Source organism: Erpetoichthys calabaricus, chromosome 7 (assembly GCF_900747795.2).
Source record: "Erpetoichthys calabaricus chromosome 7, fErpCal1.3, whole genome shotgun sequence".
NCBI classification, from domain to species: Eukaryota; Metazoa; Chordata; class Cladistia; order Polypteriformes; family Polypteridae; genus Erpetoichthys; species Erpetoichthys calabaricus.
This window is the reverse complement of record NC_041400.2, coordinates 90,321,841-90,347,517: the sequence shown is the minus strand read 5'-3', so window position 1 is coordinate 90,347,517 and position 25,677 is coordinate 90,321,841. Positions and strand designations below refer to the sequence as shown.

The 25,677-nt window shown below is 38.2% G+C and overlaps 1 protein-coding gene across 1 annotated transcript in view; it reads left to right on the top strand.

Annotated features, from left to right (window-relative positions):
* The window catches only part of LOC114654550 (caspase activity and apoptosis inhibitor 1), a 51,699-nt gene that overhangs the window by 10,143 nt on the left and 15,879 nt on the right, over positions 1 to 25,677 (top strand). The window contains exon 3 of the mRNA XM_028805164.2: positions 1,477 to 1,561. Within this exon, the coding sequence (XP_028660997.1) occupies positions 1,477 to 1,561 (85 nt within the window). The remainder of the gene's footprint in view (positions 1 to 1,476; positions 1,562 to 25,677) is intronic.

Sequence of the window (25,677 nt, the reverse complement as noted above, 5' to 3'; positions counted from 1 at the left end):
ATATTTATTTTTGCCTACTTTTAACTTTATTTATACATAGTTTTCTGGTCACTTTCGTTTGGTGCCCTATGCATGTGCTTAGTTTGCTTAAAGGTTAATGCAAGAATGCCTTATTATTATTACCATAGACTATGGAAAATATCTGCAAACAGATATTAAATCACATCACAAATGCAATTTTAGACCTTGAAAGGTCGGCTTATTGTCCCCTTAAGAAAGGACCCTGATCAACTCCACTGTAGCTCTCAGATGATGTCACTCTTCTTCTTCTAGGGTCATCACTGTCCTGACAAATCTTTACACTACACAGGCTGCCTTCTTTTCTTTTCAGGTCTGGGTCAGAATCTCCATCTTGTCGTGCTGTTCGTTATGCCTCAAAGGTTGAATTGCTATAAAAATGCAAAATTTAACAAAAATACCCGGAGCTGTACAGCTATCTGATTCAGCAGTTCACAATTATTGTTATTGCATGCATTTTCTGCAATATGCATGTGTTTTTATATATATATATATATATATATATATATATATATATATATATATATATATATATAATATATATATGATTGCTGAAACAAACACACTATCAGTTTTAAGACATATAAGGTATATACCTTTAACTGCAAGGGAACATTCAAATTTAGCTATAGCAAGTTGAAGGCCATGTGGACTTTCATCTCTACAGTTGTATTGGCAGATGCTATGTCAAAAGGACATGTAACAAAGGTGACTTCTTGATGTGCTCAACCATGGTAGAAATTATATATGAATATTTGTACCAGTGTCCTTTTCTGCTGGTGTACTACTCACCCATCACTTGTAGTTTTAAACCATTTTTAATTATTAATTGTACTACAACATTTTTGTTATTAAAATATGTATTTACTATATTTATGCATGTGTTTTGGTTTTTTTTATTTTTTTGCCCCCTACCCTGAGCATATCACTGCCTCAGCTTGTTTGCCTTCTTTACACAGTGCATCCTGCTGCCATCTCTTCTCCAGGTAAAAGACGCACACACACCCAGCCATCTACCTGATCTAAAAGAAGATGTGATTCATCAGACTAGGCCATATTCATCCATTGCTCTGTAGTCCAATTCTGACATTTATATGCCAATTGTAGGTGCTTTTGCAGGTGGACAGGGGTCAGCATGGGCAATCTGACTGGTCTGCAGCTGCACAGCCCCATCGCAAGCTGTGATGTGCTCCTACCTCTTGATAGGTGCCATTGTAAAAAATAATCAGTGTTATTCACATCACCTGTAAGTGGTTTTAGTGTTTTGGCTGATTGGTGTGTTATACATATATAGTACTTAGATTTCTTAAAATACTTTAATAGTATGGGAGATTTACAGTGGAATGTTCACATATGTAATATGTACTGGATTTTCCACTTCCAAATTACATTTTTCATCTATTATCTGTTTGCATGAAGTATTAAATAGTTACATAGTTTCTGTCTCTCAATTTTCAGAACTGTTCTTATGATGAAATCAAAAAACTTTGCATGGATCAACTAGAGCAAATTTCAGAGAAAAATCTTCTCCAAATTCTTGAAGGTAAACTGTCATTGAAACAATACTTTGAAAGACATTTATTACATGTAATAAGTGTAAGTGCATAAACTACTAATAATGCATTTCTGTATTCACTATTTTTACACCATTGACAAATCACATTTACAATTCAAAAGAAATCAGTTTTGGTATTAAATGTTTTAAATTTTTATTTTCCTTTTCAAGTTAATTTTTAAAGTTTTAATTTAGCTGTTTTTTGTTTCTGAAAATGCAATTTTACATCTCACCTTCTTGTTTGAAAATAACCAATTCTGTTTCTGAGGTTTACAGAGTAAAAGGTTTAGCTTTTCTTCTCATGTGTGCCTTTATTGTTTTCACTCAACCATATATCCTTTTTTTAAATAAATGAGTATAATAAATCAATAAACTTTATGTTCACTTAATGTTTTGTTTTGAGTTATTAAATATATAACAATTTTCATGATACTTTTATGAAGCCTTCAGTGTTAAACAGGGAAAATTGTCAATGGAACTGAACGCATTTGAACACATTGAATACAAAATCATGACACAGCAACCTGTAAAACAAATCCTTCTTTTCTTCTGTGCTCATAATTTTTCCTTTTTCTTTCTTTCTTTTTTTTTTTTATCGCTGTCATTAATAGTAGTTAGGTGACTCAGACTGATTTTGAATCAGGTCAAGTTACTTCTGTTAGCAACTAAAAAAAACGTGTGTATGTGTGTGTGTATATATATATATAAATATATATATATATATATATATATATATATATATATATATATATATATATATATCCATCCATCCATCCATTTTCCAACCCGCTGAATCCGAACACAGGGTCACGGGGGTCTGCTGGAGCCAATCCCTTCCAACGCAGGGCACAAGGCAGGAACCAATCCCAGGCAGGGTGCCAACCCACTGCAGGACACACACAAACACACCCACACACCAAGCACACACTAGGACCAATTTAGAATCGCCAATCCACCTAACCTACATGTCTTTGGACTGTGGGAGGAAACCGGAGCGCCCGGAGGAAACCCACGCAGACACGGGGAGAACATGCAAACTCCACGCAGGGAGGACCCGGGAAGCGAACCCAGGTCCCCAGGTCTCCCAACTGCGAGGCAGCAGCGCTACCCACTGCGCCGCCCATATATATATATATATATATATATATATATATACATACACACACACACACACAGTTAGGTTCATAAATATTTGGACAAAGGCAACTTTTTTCTAATTTTGGTTCCGTACATTACCACAATGAATTTTAAATGAAACAACTCAGATGCAATTGAACTGCAGACTTTCAGCTTTAATTCAGTGGGGTGAACAAAATGATTGCAAAAAATGTGAGGCAACTAAAGCATTTTTTTAACACAATCCCTTCATTTCAGCTGCTCAAAAGTAATTGCACAATTGACTCAAAGGCTATTTCATGGGCAGGTGTGGGCAAGTCCATCGTTATGTCATTATCAATTAAGCAGATAAAAGGCCTGGAGTTGATTTGAGGTGAGGTGCTTGCATGTGGAAGATTTTGCTGTGAACAGACAACATGCGGTCAAAGGAGCTCTCCATGCAGGTGAAAGAAGCCATCCTTAAGCTGCGAAAACAGAAAAAGCCTATCCGAGAAATTGATACAATATTACGAGTGGCAAAATCTACAGTTTGGTACATCCTGAGGAAGAAAGCAAGCACTGGTGAACTCCACAACGCAAAAAGACCTGGATGCCCACGGAAGACAACAGTGGTGGATGATCGCAGAATCATTTCCATGGTGAAGAGAAACCCCCTTCACAACAGCCGACCAAGTGAACAACACTCTCCAGGGGTTAAGCGTATCGATATTCAAGTCTACCATAAAGAGAAGACTGCATGAAAGTAAATACAGAGGGTGCACTGCAAGGTGCAAGCCATTCATAAGCCTCAAGAATAGAAAGGCTAGATTGGACTTTGCTAAAGAACATCTGGAAAAACATTCTTTGGACAGATGAAACCAAGATCAACCTCTACCAGAATGATGGCAAGAAAAAAGTATGGAGAAGGCGTGGAACAGCTCATTATCCAAAGCATATACCACATCATCTGTTAAACACGTTGGAGGCAGTGTGATGGCTTGGATGTGCATGGCTACCAGTGGCACTGGGACACTAGTGTTTATTGATGACGTGACACAGGACAGAAGCAGCCGAATGAATTCTGAGGTGTTCAGAGACATACTGTCTGCTCAAATCCAGCTAAATGCAGTCAAATTGATTGGGCGGCGTTTCATGATACAGATGGACAATGACCCAAAACATACAGCCAAAGCAACTCAGGAGTTTATTAAAGCAAAGAAGTGGAAAATTCTTGAATGGCCAAGTCAGTCACCTGATCTTAACCCAATTGAGAATGCATTTCACTTGTTGAAGACTAAACTTCAGACACAAAGGGCCGCAAACAAACTGCAACTTAATGCCGCTGCAGTAAAGGCCTGGCAGAGCATTTAAAAAGGAGGAAACCCAGCATCTGGTGATGTCCATGAGTTCAAGACTTCAGGCTGTCATTGCCAGCAAAGGGTTTTCAACCAAGTATTAGAAATGAACATTTTATTTCCAGTTATTTAATTTGTCCAATTACTTTTGAGCCCCTGAAATGAAGGGATTGTGTTAAAAAAATGCTTTAGTTGCCTCACATTTTTATGCAATTGTTTTGTTCACCCCACTGAATTAAAACTGAGAGTCTGCAGTTCAACTGCATCCGAGTTGTTTCATTTATAATTCATTGTGGTAATGTACAGAACCAAAATCAGAAAAAAGTTCTCTCTGTCCAAATATTTATGGACCTAACTGTGTGTGTGTGTGTATGTATATATATATATATATATATATATATATGTATGTATGTATGTATGTATGTATGTATGTATGTATGTATGTATGTGTGTGTATATATATATATATATATATATATATATATATAAATGCATTTATATATTTTTTTTATTTTTTCAGCTACTTAGTGTTGTATGTATTGTTGTTATTAATGCATTGTGGAGGGTTGGTTTGTTTTTTAATAGATTATTTTGTCATTGGAACTTTTATAAAATTAAGATAAATCAACCTAGATATATTTGTAGTAAGAACTGTTTTAAGTATTGGTGTCTGTATGGGAGCATGCAGCCAACTAGAACACCAGTTATCTCTGTAGGCTTTATAGTCACTAACTGGCAATGATACTTTTACTAGTTTGGAAAACTCTTTTATGACAAATAAGGTTATGAATGTTATTGCCTGGGGTTTTTGTAGTCCTAGATGGTCCCCCTTGGCTCGCTATATGTGTTACTGTTTTGAAGTATGTCAATTAAAATTTTTTTTTCTGTAATGTCCATGTAGTGCAGAAATCTCTTGTATCAGGAAAACGTTTAGAGTATATTTCATGTAACACTTGGACTGGTCTCCTTCTTTGCTGCCATCAGTGTACACCACCTCAGGGCTTCCTTTATCCCAGATGTGGAACATCACATCAGCACAGGTAGTCCAGTTTGTCCTGGCAATATTTCCTACTTTTAACCTTATAGATTTTCTGTACTTCTGGCTCTTACATTGTGAGGCAGAGCGAACTGTGGCAATCGAAATGTAACTTTTCAAATGTAACTTTTTCAGGGCAAGAGCATACACAATCGTAATGTATTTGAAAATCTTTTAGTAAATCGCTAATTAGTGCTAGAAAATGCAAGGTAAAGCTTCATGTCTCATAATGATTTGCAGGACTTCCCTGAAAAAAAGTTGGGTTTAGGCTATTTAGAGAATTGCGGTTTTTATTAGACCTGTAAAATTGTTGTGAGAAAAGTAGTAATTTGTAAAGTGTCTTCTATATATTTAAATAAAATTACTTTTCAATTGACAGTTACTTTATCTTATCTGCTCTATGGACATACCTTTTAGATCTACTTGTAAGGCTTACTATTTTTCTTTGAATGAATTGTAGATCAGTATGGGAATGATTTGAGCAGCTTGATCAGGCATAAAAAAAATTAGTCAATTCAGCTCAAAACATATAATGAAGATTTGTGAAGTCTTGCAGTAAAAATGGCTTAATTTTTCAATCAGAGAGAATTGAATTGAATTGTTCTGAAACAAAAACAAACCGGAGTTGACATTGGCATTGTAGCATTTCTGATTTTGGGTTTTTTCAACATTTGACATTTAGACCATAGGTTGGTGCATTTTGTGTTTAATTTCTGGCAAATTCACTGATTGAGGTTTACAACTTTTATTTCCTATGTCAGAATTGTAGTGGTGTTTATGTGTTTAGGCCAGTTTATTAGTTACTTCACATAGTATATTCCAACACATTATTTTTTACATAATAGCTGTATGTGGTTTAAATCTAGCACACCAGTTAGTGTTCAGTTGAGCATTGTAATGGACAAAATGAGAGACCACAATGAATTTAAATTTTGGTATGATAGTTGGAGCTAAACTTGTCAGTCTTAGCATTTCCCAAATGCTTTTCATGGGCTTTTTATATACTTTTCAAGGGTTACCAAAAATGGTATGAAGAATAAAAAAATACTGCTAGTGATATGTGATCCTGTGGATGAAAGCAGCTTGGGAATCAACAGGGTTTTAAAGAGAAGGGCAAGAATCATAGAAGAAAACAGGCAAATCCATTCAAATTTAACATTAAGAAAAAATTAATAATTCAAGAGTGATTGTTTATGTGTTTATAACTGTACTCAAATTATTATTTGTTTTAATGTGTGGAATTATGTTCATGTAATGGAAGCAGAGAAAATCAACTGTTTATTCTTGCTTTTACAACATTGTTGGGACTGCAGTGTCTGAAAATGTGAGTGAGCCACCTTCCAGCACTGTGTTCTTCACTCATGGCTTGCTCTATCTACAGTGTGCCATCTTGCGTGTTCTCCTGAACTAATGTCAGATTGATGCTGGCTGTGTACCTCCTGTTCTAAGTTGTATGAAAATATTATGATGCCATTTCAATTGCGTTTGTAGTAATTTTTTTTACTTAACTGAAATAACTGAAGCACTTGACACTTTTTCAGATTTGTTTATTATTTTCTCATCATGCATAGTGAAACAATGTAATTTTAAGTGTGACAGTTTTTTTGTGATTTATTTTCTAGTTGTCTGAAGAAGAGAAACAGCAACTCAGATTTGTCCAGCAGTATTCAGTAATGTTGATAGTGGCATGAGAGGATTTGTGAAAGTAAAAATGATGTGCAAGCATAGGTACCAGCGTTCAGTAGCATTGCTTGTGGTGGTAATAGGGTTTCATTCATGTATTAAAAAAAAAAAAATCATTAATCATGTTTTTTCAGTACAATTTGAGTGTGAAAGAGAACAGATGAAAGTGACATATAAAAGGTTTAAGGTCCTATTTGAGCACCCTGATTAATATCACCACTGCTAATAAATAATGAGAGAAAAGCAAAAACCAGAAGGTAAATAGCCCTAAGCTTGCAAGCCAGGCCAGGTCTCCAAGTAGAAGTCTTCTGCGGCCAAGGAGGCGAGGTCAGTTTTATGGAGTGGGATGTTTTCCTCTCCGGGGTGATAGAAGGAAGAGTTTGTGGCTGTGTTTCATTTTTTACATCTGTTGCAGAGCTTCCAGCACACTCCCTTATTGCATATGCGTGACAAGAGTTATAACAACAACAGCATTTACAGTTCAGCTATTTAGAAAAAAGTGCAGCTATTTTGGGACAAGTCTAATGAAATAAATGACATTTTTAAAAGACAGTGCTCATTGGTGTTGTCTGTGAACCTTCTAATGTTAATCTCATGTCATTGGAGCATTCTGAAGTTTTTATCTGTAACGATAAAAAAGTGACTTAGAAAGTCTCTGATGAATCAAATGTTAGTACTGAGATTGATCATAGAGAACCATGTATAGAAGGTGAAGCCTATTCCATCAGTTCAGAACTTTTCATACAATGTCTAACTGTGTGAATTAAACTTTGAATAAGGACTTTTATAAAGTCACTTTGTTTTCTGTGCTAAAGCAGATTAAAAGAAAATATTCATGGACTGTTAATGCTTTTGTATATTTAAACTGCTGAAAAATTAAAGGAATACTTTTTAATCAGAGTATAGCATCAAGTCAGTGAATCTTCTGGGATATTGATCTGGTCAGTTAAGTAGCAGTGGGGGTTGTTAATCAGTTTCAGCTGCTTTGGTGTTAATGAAATTAATAACAGGTGCACTAGAGGGGCAACAATGAGACGACTTCCTAAACAGGAATGGTTTAACAGGTGGAGGCCACTGACATTTTTCCCTCCTCATATTTTCGGACTGTTTTTTCACTAGTTTTGCATTTGGCTACAATCAGTGTCACTACTGGTAGCATGAGGCGATACCTGGACCCTATAGAGGTTGCACAGGTAGTCCAACTTGTCTTAGATGGCACATCAATACGTGCCACTGCCAGAAGGTTTGCTGTGTCTCCCAGCACAGTCTCCAGGGCATGGAGGATATTCCTAGACACAGACAGTCACTCTAGGAGAGCTGGACAGGGCCGTAGAAGGTCCTTAACCCATCAGCAGGACCGGTATTTGCTCCTTTGGGCAAGGAGGAACAGGATGAGCACTGGCAGAGCCCAACAAAATGACCTCCAGCAGCCCACTAGAGAGAGTGTAGTGTCTCTGACCAAACAATCAGAAACAGACTTCATGATGGTGGCCTGAGGGCGCAACGTCCTCTAGTGGGCCCTGTGCTCACTGCCCATCACCATGGAGCTCGATTGGCATTTGCCATAAAATACCAGAATTAGCAGGTCTACCACTGGCGCCCTGTGCTTTTCACAGATGAGAGCAGGTTCACCCTGAGCACAGTGACAGACATAAAAGGGTGTGGGGAAGCTGTGGAAAACGTTATGCTGCCTGTCACATCGTTCAGCATTACCGTTTTGATGATGGGTCAGTGATGGTCTGGGGAGGCATATCTGTGGAGGGATGCACAGACATCTACAGGCTAGACAACGGCACCTTGACTGCTATTAGGTATCCGGATGAAATCCTTGAACCCATTGTCAGACCCTATGCTGGTGCAGTGGGTCCTTGGTTCCCCCTGGTGCACGACAATGCCCAGCCTCATATTGCGAGAGTATGCAGGCAGTTCCTGGAGGCTGAAAGGAATTGATACCATTGACTGGTCCCCACACTCGTCTGACCTGAATCCAATAGGACACCTCTGGGACATTATGTTTCGGTCCATCTGACGCCGCCAGGTTGCACTTAGACTGGTCCAGATCTGGGAGGAGATCCCCCAGGACACCATCTGTTGTCAGGCATGCATACAAGCACGTGGGGGCCATACAAACTACTGAGTACGATTTTGAGTTGCTGCAATGAAATTTCTGTGAAATGGACTAGCCTGCTGCATCATTTCTTCACTTTGATTTTCGTGGGTGTCTTTGAATTCAGCCCTCTGTAGGTTGGCAATTTTTATTTCCATCAAACGCTATGGCATTCTTTCATTCCTAACACATTACCCAGTCCATATCAGTATAGATGGCCAGTGTGATTTTTTTTCCCATTGAGACCTGATGTGTTTTCAAAGTGTTCCTTTAATTTTTTTGAGCAGTTTATAAGAATTGCATGAATTCTTTAGTCATTAGTTTGAGCAGAAAGTGTCAAAAACTCTGTAGCAGTATAAGCCCTTATTTTGTTTTCAGAATACTGTGTAGAATGTTACTTGGCTACTGATAAGAGTTGGAGTTATAGCCACCCTGCTTCTAATGTCAAAAACGTAAGATTGTTTTATGAGTTCTGAAAAGCAGAGTTGACTACCTTGGAGACAAGAAGTTTAGTTTTATGTGCTCCGGAATAAAAGGCAAATGGTGCCTTGTGGACAGGTAAGATTTACACTACCAGTCAGAAGTTTTAGAACACCACAGTTTTTCCAGTTTTTCTTCAGATTTAATCAGTTGAAATGCAATGAAGTGGTGAAAAAGTAAGCAGGAAACTGACAGAGGTTTAAATTTAAGTTTAGGTTAGCAAAAAATGAAAAAAGGAAATTTCAGAATATTATAAATGGCCCTTCTTCAGGGAACAACTAATAGGTTACAACCTACTGATATTCTGCAGCAATTAAATTAAATTATGCCTTGCAAGTTGAAGCAGATAATTTGCACACATGTCCCAACTTCTGTTGATTACTTTTCTTAAAGCAAAGTTGGAACAGACTGTGTTACTACACCCTCTGAACTACTACTTGGACAATATTACAGTGAAGAAAGTTGTAAATTCCAGTGATAATGTCAAGAAAACTGCTGTTAACGAATTAAATGAGACAGACTGTTAGTACTCTTAGAAGTGTAGGCCTTTCATTTACAGAAATTGCAAAAAAAAAAAAATAAGAATCACTGATAGGAAGAGTCCTGGCAGACCTAAAGTCACAACCCAATCAGAAGACTGGTTTCTGAGGGTCACCAGCTTGCGTGATAGGTGCCTCACAGCATAACAGCTTCAAGCATAGCTTAACAGTGGTTGAAAAAAGCAAATCTCAGTTTCTGCTGTGAATCGCAGACTTTATGCTGCAGGTTTGATGGTAGTAGCAATAAGAAAGCCATTCCTTAAAGGACAAAATAGGGCCTTGAAGTTCCGACTGTGGACTACTGCAGACTGGAAGAAAGTATTATGGACCAATTAATCAAATTTTGAAGTCTTCGGTTCATCATGCCCTTTCAAGTTGGTGAAAGGATGGTTTCTAAGTGTGTGACACCAATTGTCAAACATGGAAGAGGAAGAGTGATAATCTGGGGTTCTTTTGCTGGAGGCAGAGTTTGTGACTTGCACAGAGTAACTGGCATTCTAAATCTAAAGGATTACCACAGTTTGGCTGTTATATCAGCAAAAGGTGGCAACTTAGATGAATCAATAATTTTAATAAAATCTTATACACTTAATGATTCCTTGACTTATTTTTTTTTTATTTACCATTGTTTATTTGTTCTGTGCCTTGATTTTCTGAAACATTAAACTGTGTGCATTTCCATAAAAACTGAAGTGTTCTGAATAGTGTTTTGGGGACAGGACCACACCATTCCTTAGATTAGCTTTGTAAAGTCAGTGGGTGATCTGACAACATAAGGGAAAGTCATGCTTTGAATCACTACTGAAATATTCGAGCAACACAAGACAAGAGCTGCCTGTACTGTATATCGGCATAATTTAGATGTGTTTTTAGATGTGATTCTACTACACAGAACTACAGGATATTCCTAGTTGAATGTTGTGAATTGCCACACACTTTATTTGCTTTTGCTTATTGCAACAGCTATTGGACTAATGCTTAAAGATTAAAACTTCTTAAGCCTGGTTTCATGCTTGCACATTTGCTCTATTGTACCCCCGGGTCTGGGAACTGCGTTCCTTTCTTGGCTAGGTCAATCAGGTGTGAGGGGGAAAAGCTTCCAACAGATAAGCTATTACACCTGGGTGAAGTCTGATGGAACTACTGACAAGGTAGTGGATTGTACTTATGGGTGCAACTTTAAAGTGTGTTTCCCCAAAGTTTATTAAGTACAGCAATAGGAAAATAAAAGTAGCGGCAGAGATTTCACATAATTGCGGGTCTATGGGAGAAAATCTTTTGTATCTGAGAATGTTGTTTATATGTTAAGGACCGTTTCCCCAGAGCCTTTCCACTATAAAGCACAATTGTAACGTTACATGTGGCATGGATTCTAAATTGAGTGTATCCACTTTTTCACATTTTTCTGCTGAAATACTTGTAAGTACTTTAGAGGATACAGAAAGAAAGATTGTACAAACAGGAAAATGTGCCAAGAACCTAGTACGTTATTAACAAACTGAAAAGTGTATGTGCCCATTTGTCATGATGTGTATTCAAAATTACAAATTAAGATTGTAGCCAAAAAACTGAAGTAGTAATTCATCGAGTTATTAAAGTTAAATCTTTCACTAGGCAAGTAACACATCCAGAAATGGGAACTTCAGATCATTTTAAAATGTTTTGCAGTAAACATTAGCTTATTTGAAAATGAAGCATGTTTAGTTAATGACAATATTTTATTAACAAAATGTGATATCCACTTTTTTACTGAAACCGGGCTTAAAGATTCACATCTTTTTCCCTTAAGTGAGACATCACTTTATAGAGTGATATTTATAGGACAGTTTAACTTTATTTCCTTAAAGCAAAAATTAGGGTCAAAGGAGATGAACTTGGCATGATTTGAAAAGATGAACTTCAGATACCTCCAGAAAACATATTTGCCATTGAATGTTTAATGTAATATACTTTTTTATTTACTTCAAATATTAACTATTTTACCCAGTCTTGGGCCTTGGTTATAGTGCTGTCATGTAATCAAATGTATTAGAAGTAAAATGTAGCTGAGTACTTTTCTGTATTCGGTATTTGTTGTTTTTTTTGTTTTTTTTTTTAACCTGGGGCTAATATTAAATCACAAGAGCTCCTTACTCTTGACTATGCCACATACAATGATATGCAACAGTTTGGGCACCCATGCTTAAAAAGTCTGTTACATTGAGTAGTTAAGTGAGCAGAAGTGATCACCAAAAGACATAAAGTTAAACATGACACATTTCTTTTCAGCATTTTATGCAGGATGAGGAGGGCCATTCAAAAGTGTGGCTTTCCAAGATATTTGTGGTCGCAGATAACTCTTCTAAGGTCCCAGACCTTAATTACGAGGGCAATCCCAAAAGTAAGGTCTCCTATTTTTTTAGAAATACAAACAACCGTTTATTTTCTATAATGTTTACATCATTTTAAAGGTTAAAGACTTATTTGTTTTTCTACATAATCGCCATTTCGGTCGATGCATTTTTGTAGACACTGTGGTAGTTTTAGAATGCCCAGCTTGCCGCCATGTCCTTCAGGAAGCGTTGAACCTCATCTTTCACCTCTTTGTCGGAGCAGAATCGCCTTCCGGACAGATGTTCTTTCAACTTGGGTAACAGGTGGTAGTCACTGGGTGCCAAGTCCGGACTATAGGGTGTGTGGGTGATGAAGTTCCAACCGCCGATCTTTACGCATGTTTTCCTCAACCTTCACGACTGTCTCGTCGGAAATTGACAGTCTCCTGCGCGAACTTCGTACTTGGTGGTAGCATTCAACGGGAGCTCCACTTTCAAGGGCTGCCAAGCCAAGATTGAGCATCCCAGCGAAGCCACACATGCTTGTTTGGGAGTGGAGGAAGCACCAATCACAACAGTGTGGCCAACAGCCGTACGAACAGTTTCTCTACATCCCCACCGCTTTGGACACCTTACTTTTGGGTTTGCCCTCGTAGCTTTTTAAGGCTATGGCTTGTTCACAGTCATCGTTAGAAAACCAGAGGTGACACAAATTCCAAAACTGTATAAATTCTCTGACTCCTCAAACCTTGTCCCAACAATCAGCAGACATGGGCTCCTCTAAGCAGCTGCTAGCACTCTGAAAAGTAATTGATGCTCACAAATCAGTAGAAGGCTACAAAGATATAACACAGTGTTTTCAGGTAGCTGTTTCCTCAGTTTGTAATGTTATTAAGAAATTGCAATTTTAATATGAATGGTGGAGGTCAAGTTGAGGTTTGGAGGACCAAAAAAACTGTCTAAAAGAACTGCTTGTTGGATTGCTAGAAATGCAAATAAAAGCCCCTGTTTGACTGTTCGACCTTCAGGAAGGTTTAGGAGACTCTGGAGTGGTGGTGCACTATTCTTCTGCACAACCACACCTAAACAAATGTGACCTTCATGGTAGAGTCAACAGAAGAAAACCTAGCCTAAAATTCAGTGCCTAAAGTTTGCAAATGAGTATCTAAACAAGTCTGATGCATCTTGGAAAAAAGTCATATGGACTGATGAAATCAAAATAGAACTGTGCAAAGGTATGTTTGGGGAAAAATGGGTGCCAAATTCCAGGAAAAGAACACCTCTCCAACTACTTAAGCATGGTAGCGGATCAATCATGCTTTGGGCTTCTGTTGCAGCATGCAGCACAGGGAACATGTCATTGGTAGAGAGAAAAATGGATTCTACTAAATACCAGCAAATTCTGGAAGCAAACATCACGCCATCTGTAGAAAGGTTGAAGTTAAAAAGAAGATGGATCCCATAACAAGACAATGATCCAAAACACATCTCAAAATGTACAAAGGATTACTATTCACATTAAGACACTTTTTAAGCAGGGGTGCCCAAACATTTGCATACCACAGTACAGTTGGCCATGAGTAAAAAAATTCCTGGCATAGATCAATTCTTGCTTTTCCTAGTATTTGACTTTAACTTTTGTTGATGGTCATTACAAAATGTAATTTTACAGGAAAGTGTTTTCTTTTGAATTCAAACACAATCAATAGAAATAATGAGGATTTTGGGTGTGAATCTCACCGAGCAGCACATCCTGGAAAAATGGTAACTTAGTCAGATTGGAATGTAATAGTTTGAAATGGTAAAAGATTACAGATCAAAGTTTTGCAGCATTTAGATCAAAAGCAATATACATTGAATCATAGTTTACTTAAACTGCATATAGGGTTGATGTTTACTGACTGCATTATTTATGGAGGCAAATTTAATAAAATAAAAAAAAAAAAACTTAAATGTTTCATGCATTGTTAAGAACAAAACAGGTGAAAAAAAATATTGTATGTACAGTACCAAACTATGGTGTCACTACTCGTTCAACTGTTTTACTTTGTTGCTAAGAAACAAATCACAGATAAGGCACAAAACTATTTTATTTAACAGTTGCACATTCTGGAATTGTAAAACATGCCTCAAAAATTAATTAAATTGTTGTAATTACAGTAATCCCTCATTTATCGCGGGAGATAGGTTCCAAGGCCGACCGCGATAACTGAATTTCCGCGAAGTAGGGACACCATATTTATTTAATTATTTAACGTGTATTTGGACGTTTTTAAACCCTCCCTGTATTGTTTACAACCCACCCTTTACTCTATTAATAACAGGGACAACTGCTAAGCAATATGAAATCGGTAGATAAGTTTACACTTACTGTATAGAGAAGTACACGTAGCAGCTTGTAGGCGGTCATGACGTTGTCGACCTTGTTGCAAAGATTCCTAAAGCAGATTCCATCCAGACTACTGCCTTATCACGTCCACTTGCAACTCGTTTTGCGCCCTGGTTAAAGGACACTGCGGCCGTAGATCTTATATGCTTTTCCTCCTTTTTAAATAAAAAGAATCGTGGACTCATTGATGCTGTAATGGTGTCCTGCAGTGGTGTAGCTGTTCCCTTCCTTCAACATATCCAAAACTTTTACCTTTTCTGCAATCATTTGCATCTTCTGTTGGTGCTTGGACACGGCCCCTGAAGCAGCAGCATGTTAATGCTGAATGAGTGAAATGAGACTTCCTGGTTAATGCAGCACTCCGTTGCTGAGACAATCAGCAGCACACAGGAACTTAACTGCGTGCTCTGATTGGGTAACTTCTCAGCCATCCGCCAATAGCATCTCTTATATGAAATCAACTGGGCAAACCAACTGAGGAAGCAAGTACCAGAAGTAAAAAGACCCATTGTCCGCAGAAACCCGCGAAGCAGCGAAAAATCTGCGTTATATATTTAGATATGCTTACATATAAAATCCGCGAAGTCGTGAATCCGTGAAAGTGAACCGCGAAGTAGCGAGGGATTACTGTAATGGCAAATTTTTGCTCAGAGCAAAAAATTTTGGAATCACTTAACGATGGAGAAACACTATGGAATCACCTGTTAATGTGCATTTCTAAAACAAATACTTGCTCAAGTTATATGGGCTAATTAGTCCGCAGTTAAAACCGAGTGCTTGCAGATGTTAATGAACTGTTGCACCTGGTTGATTGACAGGAAACATGGCCCAAACAAGAGAGCTGTCAGTTGAAACAATGTAAGGGATTAACACAGTATGTGGCAAATATGTTGGTTGTTTCCAGTATGCTGTGTCTAAAATTTGGAGCAGGTACAAACTATGGGAATGTTGGAAACATACACGTAGACCAAGGAAGATATCAGAGTGTCAGGACAGAAAACACAAAGCATTATGCCTGGAAAATAGAAAATGCACCACAAAATAAATTAAAAACAAATGGGCAGAAACGGGTCAATGTTTGTGACCAAACTGTAAGAAATCGGCTGAAGGAAATGGGATTTAAAATGCAGAAAAGCCAAACGTAAAGCTTCATTAACACCTACACAGAAAAAAAAGGTTACAGTGGACTAAAGGGAAGCAGTCATGCACTATAATATTCAGTGATGAATCATGAATCTGCACTGGCTAATGGAGATGGCTGGAACTTTAGTTTGTTGCCATTCCAATGAAAGATATAAAGATGACTGCCTGGAGAAAACTTAATTTCCACACTCATTGCTGATATTGGGTTGCAAGTCCGGTAAAGACCCAGGGTAGATGGCAATCATTACCTCTGCAGTAAGTACACAGGTGTACATAAAAATGTTGTGGGACACTTTTCTCATTCCATCAATTGAAAATAGGTTTGTTGATGATGAAGTCATTTTTCAGGACAATAATGCCTCTTGCCACAGAACAAAGAGCATTAAAACGTTTTAGGAAAGCCATATCAACTCAATGACATAGCCAGGATCAGATCTCAGTCCGATTGCAAATTTATGGTAGAAATGGAAAAAAAAATGGTCCATGACAAGGCTCCATCCTGAAAAGCTGAACTGTCAACTGCTAAACAAGAACATTGAAACATGATTGATGAAGAATATAATTATTTTTAATTTTATTGATTTTATTGTAATCATTCCATACAAATAGATCAATTTTTGCAAAAAAATAATAGGATTCAAAACAAACCCACCTCCACCCCTGAGAAAGAGAGCATGGCCAATGGACTAAAACTTAAAAATAGTAAAAATAAATAAATTGAAGAGTTTAATAGGCGGATACAGATAAATGAAGAAGAAAAAGAAATGGGGAGAGAATCTACTTCCTCAGTGCTTTAAGAGCTTATTCTAAAATATTATTGATTAGATCCTGCCAGGTTTTGAAAAAGTTCTGCACAGATCCTCTAAGTGAGAATTAGATTTTTTCCAATTTCAAATAATATAAAACATAGTTACCCACTGACTTAAAAGAGGAGAGTTAGGATTCTTCCAGTTTAGCAAAATAAGTCTGCGTGCCAATAGTGTAGTGAAGGCAATCACAGTTTGTTTGTCCTTCTCCACTTTAAGTCCATCTGGAAGAACACCAAACACAGCTGTTAGTGGAGTGGATAGATTGTGACACCAAGGCTGTCTGAAAGGAACTTAAAACTTTTTGTTCAGATTGATGTTAATTTGCTGCAGGCCCAGAATATGTGACCCAGTGAGGCTGGAACTTGACTACAGCATTGACAGGTTGGATCTTGCCCTGGAAACATTTTGGACAATTTCAAGCGAGACAGATGTGCTCAATATATAATTTTGAGCTAAATAATTATATGCTTTGCGCATATGGAGCTTGAATGAATTCTCTGCATTGCTACCTTCCACTCCTTTTCTGATATGTTGAGTGAGAGATCTTTTTCCCATTGTCCTCTTGGATCGTTGAAATATTTTATATATTGCAGAAATGCTGGTTGAGTCCTCGAGACTGAGCAATATTTTTTCCAGCATAGAGGAAGGTGGGAGATGGGGGAAAACCGGGCAGGTTCTGTTTGACAAAGTTTCTAATTTGAAGATAGTGAAAGAAATGTGTTGCTGGAAAATTAAATTTGAAATGTAATTGTTCATAGGATGCAAAGATGTTATCTATATAAAGATCTCTAGGCAATTTTAATCCCAAATGTTTTCCAGATATTAAAAACTGCATATGTTTGTGAGGGTTGAAAAAGGTGGTTCTCATGCAGAGGTGCTACAGGTAAAAAGATTCTCCATCTTAAAATGCTTTCTACATTGGTTCCATATTCTGAGTGAGTGAAGCACAACTGGGTTAGTAGTATATTGGCGATAACTTGCATTTATTGGGGCACAAAGCAGGGAATATAGAGAAGTACTACAGGATTTTATTTCTATTGCTGACCAAGCCTGTGTATGTTCATCTATTTGTGTCCATGTTTTTATAGCTTGTATGTTTGCTGCCCAGTAGTAAAACTGAAAGTTAGGAAGAGCCATGCCACCTTCTGTCTTAGGTCTTTGTAGAGTCGCTCTTTGGATACGTAGATGTTTTAGGTTCCAAATAAATGAGGTTATGGTTGAATCTAATTGCTTAAAGAATGATGTATTGATGTATATTGGAATGTTTTAAAATAAAAAGAGAAGGATATTCATCTTAACAATGTTAATTGTTCCGGCTAAAGTGAGGTGGAGTGTTGACCATCTATGCATGCCTTGCTTAATTTTTTCCATACAGATGGCGAAATTTTGTTGATAAAGAGATTTCTTACAGAAACCTTACTTGTGATATTTACCCCTAAGGTTTTGAAACTGATCTGCAATAATAAAAGGGAAGGTGTCCAATCTAATATTGTATGCTTGAGAATTCACTGGAAAGAGCACACTTTTATTCAAATTAATTCTGAGACCAGAGATCTTTTGAAATTCTGTAAGTGCTGTTAAGACTGCAGGCACAGTATTTTGTGGTTCTGATATGTACAAAACCATATCATCTGCATATAGAGAAATTTTCTGCTCCAGTCCTTCTCTGATATCCTTGTCTGGTACCACGTTCTAGTTTAAAATAGTCTGAGCTAATGTTGTTAATACAAACTGAAGCTTCTGGATTGGTATACAGTAGTTTGATCCATGCACAAATATTCGGGCCAAACCCAAATTTCTCTAATGTAGTGAAAAGGTAATTCCATTCAATCATATCAAATGCTTTTTCTGCATCCAATGATAATAATATCTCCGGGGTGTTTGTTTTTGCAGGTGAATATATTACATTGAACAGGCGTCGGAGATTGGAAGCTAAATGTCGGCCTTTAATAAATCTAGTTTGATCTTGTGATATTACCGAAGGCAACACTTTCTCCATCCTTGTAGCTAGGACTTTGGAGAGTATCTTAACATCATTATTCAGAAGTGAAATTGGTCTGTATGACGCACATTGTAATAAGTCTTTGTTTTGTTTTGGAAAGACAGTGATTAATACTTGGCGAAAAGTTTGAGGTAGAATTTGATTGTGTCTAGATTCTGTAAATGTTGCTAATAAGAGGGGAGCTAGCTGAGTGGAGAATTTCTCATAAAATTCGACAGGGTAGCCATCAGGGCCTGCTGCTTACCCGCTCTGAAGTGAAGCTCGAGCTGCGAATGAAAAGACCACCAGCAGCATTTGCTCAGGAATACGCCATCCTTCTCATGACCCTGGAAATAGAAGTGTCAGTGTGCCAAATTTACGTTATGTGGAAATAAACCCTGATCGCGGTCCTGTGCAAAAAGAAGCCTCATTAACTAATATTGCATTGTTTAACTCGAGGTCTCTTAATGGCAAAGCATTGGTGCTGTCAGAACTCATCACTGACGCCAAGCTTGATATTCTGTGTTTAACGGAGACATGGCAAAAACCAAACGAATTTGTGTCTCTCACAGAGGTGACTCCAATTGGTTTCACTTTCCACACAGAGCCTCGCAGCTCAAGACAAGACGGTGGGCTTGCAGTAATTGTCAGAGCAGACTTAAACATTAAACGGATCCCAATTGACTGTCCATTGTCTTTTGAGTGCCTGGCTCTTAAACTAATAACGAAATCAGGTCCTGTCTCACTCATTGTTCTTTATCGTCCCCCAAAATACAATGCATCCTTCTTATCCGATCTGATTGAACTTTTGACCCACCTAAGCTCTTACTTTCAGAGAATTATCCTTCTTGGTGATTTCAACATCCATATTGACACCCCCACATCTAAACTGAGAAATGAATTCCTATCCTTACTGGACTGTTTTGACTTGACACAACATGTTGATTTTCCCACCCACTCTGGTGGTCATATATTGGATCTGATCTGCACTTCTGGACTATCTGTTGCCAACATTTACAGCACTGATTTGGGACTCTCCGACCATAAAGCAGTATTTTTCACTGTTTCACAGCCTTTCCCTCCTCTTACCTGTAAACGACAAATTTCTTACAGAAACCTTAAAAATATCTGTCCCTCTATCCTTTCTGGATCCATTTCTGATCTTTTACTGTCTTCACCTATTCCATCAACACTAGATAGTCTTGTTGACCACTATAACTCAGCCCTTCATTCAGCATTAGATAAAACAGCTCCTTTAAAACATAAGGAGGTTTCCTTTAAACGTTCAGCTCCTTGGTATGACTCAGAATTGCGATCTATGAAAGCAGCTGGCCAACGCCTTGAGAGAATGTCACGTAAGACTGGCTTCACCGTGCACATCCAGGCTTTCTCTGACCACCAAAGAGTTTACAAAGAAGCACTAACCTCTGCCAAGAACACGCATTACGGCAGAATAATAGAAAGTGGCCATAATAACCTAAGGGTTTTGTTCTCTGTAGTTAATAAACTACTCGAACCCGCATCTGGCCCAACTACCTCTTCTACTGAAGTCTGTGAGGAATTCCTCCACTTTTTCCATAACAAAATTAACGATCTAAATAATTCAACTAACATAAATACATCATCTGTTTATACCTCTCCCTGTTTTCCCACTCCATCCAGCTCCTTCTCTAAGTTCTCACCAGTCACATCTGCGTTTGTTAATGGCCTCATCTTACAAAGCAGGTTGACTACTTGTGTACTGGACCCCATCCCCACCACACTACTTAAATCCTGCCTTCATGCCCTAATCCCGACTGTTGCAACAATAATAAACTCATCCCTTGACACTGGCTCTGTGCCACTCACTTTTAAAATTGCTTCCGTAACCCCAATGTTAAAAAAGTCTGGTCTTGATGCTGACAATCTTAAAAATTTCCGGCCTATTTCCCACTTACCTTTCCTGTCAAAAGTTCTTGAGCATGTTGTAGCTTCCCAACTCACCAATTACCTAACCTCTAATAATTTGATGGAACCCTTTCAGTCTGGTTTCAGGGCACGGCACAGCTGTGAAACTGCTCTGCTACGGGTAACCAATGATTTGCTTATGGCAGCAGACTCTGGACAAAGCAGCATATTAATTCTGTTAGACCTCAATGCAGCATTTGACACTGTCAGACATGACATCCTACTGTCCAGAATGGAGAACATGCTGGGTATCTCTGGCACTGCCCTCCAGTGGTTCAAGTCCTATCTGACTGATAGGCAAGTGTTTGTTAGTCTTGGCAAAAGCAGATCCAGCTCAGCGCCAGTCACACAAGGAGTCCCTCAAGGCCCTGTCCTCGGTCCTCTGCTTTTCTTTATTTACATGCTTCCCCTTGGCCATATTATCTGCAGCTATGGACTGGGTTATCGTTTTTATGCAGATGATACTCAACTCTACTTCAATGTTAAAATTGGAACTTCATCAGAGCTTTCTCAGCTCACAACCTGCCTTAGTGAAATTAAAACCTGGATGGAGCAGAACTCTTTAAAATTAAATTGCAATAAAACTGAACTCCTGCAAATTGGGACTAAAATGCAACTTAATAAACGAGCTCCTTCCCAGTCTATCTTTGCGTGATCTCATCAGACCTGCCTCTACTGTAAAAAATCTTGGTATCATTTTTGATTCCTCCCTCTCTTATTCCACCCACATAAATCACATTAAGAAACTTTCTTACTTTCACCTCCTTAACATATCCCGTGTTCGCTCCTTCCTTTCCTTCTCTAATGCTGAGAATCTTGTCCATGCTTTTATCACATCCCGCATCGATTATTGTAATTCCCTACTGGCAGGTGCCCCTTCTAATCTTCTATCACAGCTCTAGCTTATTCAAAACTCAGCTGCCAGAGTCCTTACTCAAACCAGCAGCAGCGAGCACATCACACCCATCCTGCTCCGTCTTCACTGGCTTCCTGTGTCTTACAGAATCAAATATAAAATCCTACTAATAACCTACAAAGCCTTAAATAACCTTGCGCCAAACTACATCAGTGACCTTCTCCATCACTAGCTGCCTGCCCGCCCACTAAGGTCCTCTGATTCTGGCAATCTTGTTCTGCCCCTCACTAATCTACACTCCATGGGTGACAGGGCCTTCAGCTGTATAGCGCCCAGACTCTGGAATGACCTACCGAAATTAATCAGGTCAGCTGACTCCATGAATTGTTTTAAAAAACAACTCAAAACTCATCTGTTCAGGAAGGCTTTTAGCTCTACTTGACTCTATTACCCTTCTCTCAGTTTACTTCTCTGTCAAGATGCTAATGTAACCTGTGTGTGTGTGTGCTAGACCATCAATTATGTTGTCTGTTTTTTTTTCAGAATTCACTGTCTTTAATCTTCTTTATTTATTTATCTGGTTTGTACAATGCTATATACTGTATATGCTGCCGTTCTTTGTTATATTCTGTAAGTGCCTTGAGCATGGGAAAGGCGCTATATAAATAAAAAAAAAATGAAAAATGTATTTATAGCATCTAGTAATTCTGATAGCGCCAGAGGTTTATCCAATTCCTCTGCAATAAAAGTATCTATTTGTGGTATCTGTAATGTATCCAGAAATGCATTAGATTGTGTGTTGTCTTCTTTGAACTCAGTAGAATATAAGGATTTATAGTAGTCTCTAAATGTGTGCATTATATTTTTATGGTCAATGATTTTTATCTCTGTTCGTGTTGGTGATTGCTGGGATTGTATTGCAAACTTCTTGCTTGTGGATTTGTTGAGTTAAGAGTTTATTAGCTTTCTCTCCGTGTTCATAGTAATGATGTCTTGATTTAAAAATGAGTTGTTCAGTTTCTTTGGTTGTTAAGAGGTTGAGCTCTGAATGTAGAGCCTGTCTTTTCTTATGAAGAGCTTCACTAGGACACCTGGCATGTTCTTGATCTATTCTAGTAATTTCGCTGGTTAGCTCTGATACCTTCTTGGTTTCTAATTTATTTCTGTGGGAAAGATATGTAATAATCTGTCGTCTTAAGAAAGCCTTCAGAGTTTCTCCAGAGTATTCCTGCAGAAATCTCTGAGGATGCATTTGTCTCTAGGAAGAAACTGATTTGTTTTGGTATAAGTTCTGTACAGTTCTCATCTGCTAATAGAAGTTGGTTAAAATGCCATCTGCGAGATGAGTATGTGGGGCATAATGATTTCAGCTCGAAGATCAGAGGGGCATGGTCAGAAATAGCAATAGCGTTGTACTTGCAAGATTTAATTGCAGGCAAGAAATTGTTATCTATAAAGAAATAATTCTTGAGTAGCAATGATGCACTGGTGAGTATAAGGAATATGTTCTTGAGTTTGGGTTTGGAAACCTCCAGGGGTCTGATAAGTTGTGGTCAGTTGAAAACTGTGTAATTCTCTTTGCAGTGTTAGATGTCATCCCCCCTGTGACAGGAGACCTATCTAAGAGTGGATTTAAAACACAATTGAAGTCCCTAGCCATTATAATTTTATGAGTGTTCACATTGGGAATAGATGCAAATACATTTTGCATGAATTCCCTATCATTGACATTGGGTGCATAAACATTTATCAAAATCACTTTACAGTTAAATAAGTTGCCCATGAAAAATATTATTTTTAATTATTGAAATCCATGCCTGAAAGAATTCAAGCTGTCATAAAAGCCAGAGGAGTTGGAACAAAGTACTAATTGTATTTTTTTGGGGTTAATACTTCCATAATTTTTTCCTCATCATTGAGTGATTCCATAAGGTTTCCTCTACTTGGACTGAACAAAAAAAAATTGCATTAATTACAGCAATTTCATTTTTTTCATGCCAGAGTTTTCAGCTTTTAAATAAAACAGTTTTGTGACATATCTGTGATTTTTTTTTTTTTTTTTTTTGCAGCAAATTAAAACAGCTGAATGAACATCCTTCAAGAATAGTGATGCCATAATTTTTGCCAGGGATTGTACTAATATAGTGAATCGGCTAACACAAATGCAATTTATATGTGAAGGAAGCTTTAATTAAAGCATCACCTCTTCAAATAATAGTAAAGTTAAATGTTCACCATGTGTTGTTGAAATCACATGTTCTCTTAAATTAAAAAGCTAAAGACTAGTACAGTGATCCCTCGCTATATCGCGCTTCGCCTTTCGCGGCTTCACTCCATCGCGGATTTTATATGTAAGCATATTTAAATATATATCGCAGATTTTTTGCTGGTTCGCGGATTTCTGCGGACAATGGGTCTTTTAATTTCTGGTACATGCTTCCTCAGTTGGTTTGCCCAGTTGATTTCATACAAGGGACGCTATTGGCAGATGGCTGAGAAGCTAGATTGCTTACTTTTCTCACTCTCTTGCGCTGACTTTCTCTGATCCTGACGTATGGGGATTGAGCAGGGGGGCTGTTCGCACACCTAGACGATATGGACGCTCGTCTAAAAATGCTGAAAGATTACCTTCACGTTGCTATCTTTTGTGCAGCTGCTTCCTGAAACGACATGCTGCACGGTGCTTCGCATACTTAAAAGCTCGAAGGGCACATATTGATTTTTGACTGAAAAACAAACTCTGTCTCTCTCTATCTCTCCCTGCTTCTGACGGAGGGGGTGTGAGCTGCCGCCTTCAACAGCTTTGTGCCGCGGTGCTTCGCATACTTAAAAGCCAAACAGCCCTATTGATTTGTTTGCTAGAGATTGTTTTCTCTATCTATGTGACAGTCTGTGCTCCTGACACGCACTCCTTTGAAGAGGAAGATATGTTTGCATTCTTTTAATTGTGAGACAGAACTGTCATCTCTGTCTTGTCATGGAGCACAGTTTAAACTTTTGAAAAAGAGACAAATGTTTGTTTGCAGTGTTTGAATAACGTTCCTGTCTCTCTACAGCCTCCTGTGTTTCTGCGCAAATCTGTCACCCAAGCATGACAATATAAAAATAACCATATAAATATATGGTTTCTACTTCGCGGATTTTCTTATTTCGCGGGTGGCTCTGGAACGCAACCCCCGCGATTACTGTATATAAATTAATATGTATACAGGCATATAGAGGAAACATTGTTTTGTGTATTTTTTGTGCTTGACTTTTTTGAGGAAATGGGCCTACAATCCTGTATGTTTCAGGACATACTGGTTTTTAGTCTTTTCTTTTTTAATGACCATTAGTCAGATATGGAGTTTCTGCGTGTTAGCTCTCCACAGTTGTTTTAGTTCCCAGTTATATATAATGCTGTTGTATGTTTTATTGTATTGCAGTATGTCCTTGAATGTACTGTAGTGAAAGTTAGCATAGGAGTCTTTTACATTCTTGCCAACCTAGATAAAGCTCTGTTGTAGGTGATGTCAATGAGTTTCTGAACAGCTTTTCAATCTTTCATTCCAAAGAGATATACAGTGCATCCGGAAATTATTCACAACGCATCACTTTTTCCACATTTTGTTATGTTACAGCCTTATTCCAAAATGGATTAAATTCATTTTTTTCCTCAGAATTCTACATACAACACCCCATAATGACAATGTGAAAAAAGTTTACTTGAGGTTTTTGCAAATTTATTAAAAATAAAAAAACTGAGAAATCGCATGTACATAAGTATTCACAGCCTTTGCTCAATACTTTGTCGATGCACCTTTAGCAGCAATTACAGCCTCAAGTCTTTTTGAATATGATGCCACAAGCTTGGCACACCTATCCTTGGCCAGTTTCGCCCACTCCTCTTTAAAGCACCTCTCAAGCTCCATCAGGTTGGATGGGAAGCGTCGGTGCACAGCCATTTTAAGATCTCTCCAGAGCTGTTCAATCAGATTCAAGTCTGGGCTCTGGCTGGGCCACTCAAGGACATTCACAGAGTTGTCCTGAAGCCAGTCCTTTGATATCTTGGCTGTGTGCTTAGGGTCGTTGTCCTGCTGAAAGATGAACCTTCGCCCCAGTCTGAGGTCAAGAGCTCTCTGGAGCAGGTTTTCATCCAGGATGTCTCTGTACATTGCTGCAGTCATCTTTCCCTTCATCCTGACTAGTCTCCCAGTCCCTGCTGCTGAAAAACATCCCCACAGCATGATGCTGCCACCACCATGCTTCACTGTAGGGATGGTTTTGGCCTGGTGATGAGCGGTGCCTGGTTTCCTCCAAACGTGACGCCTGGCAGTCACACCAAAGACTTCAATCGTTGTCTCATCAGACCAGAGAATTTTCTTTCTCATAG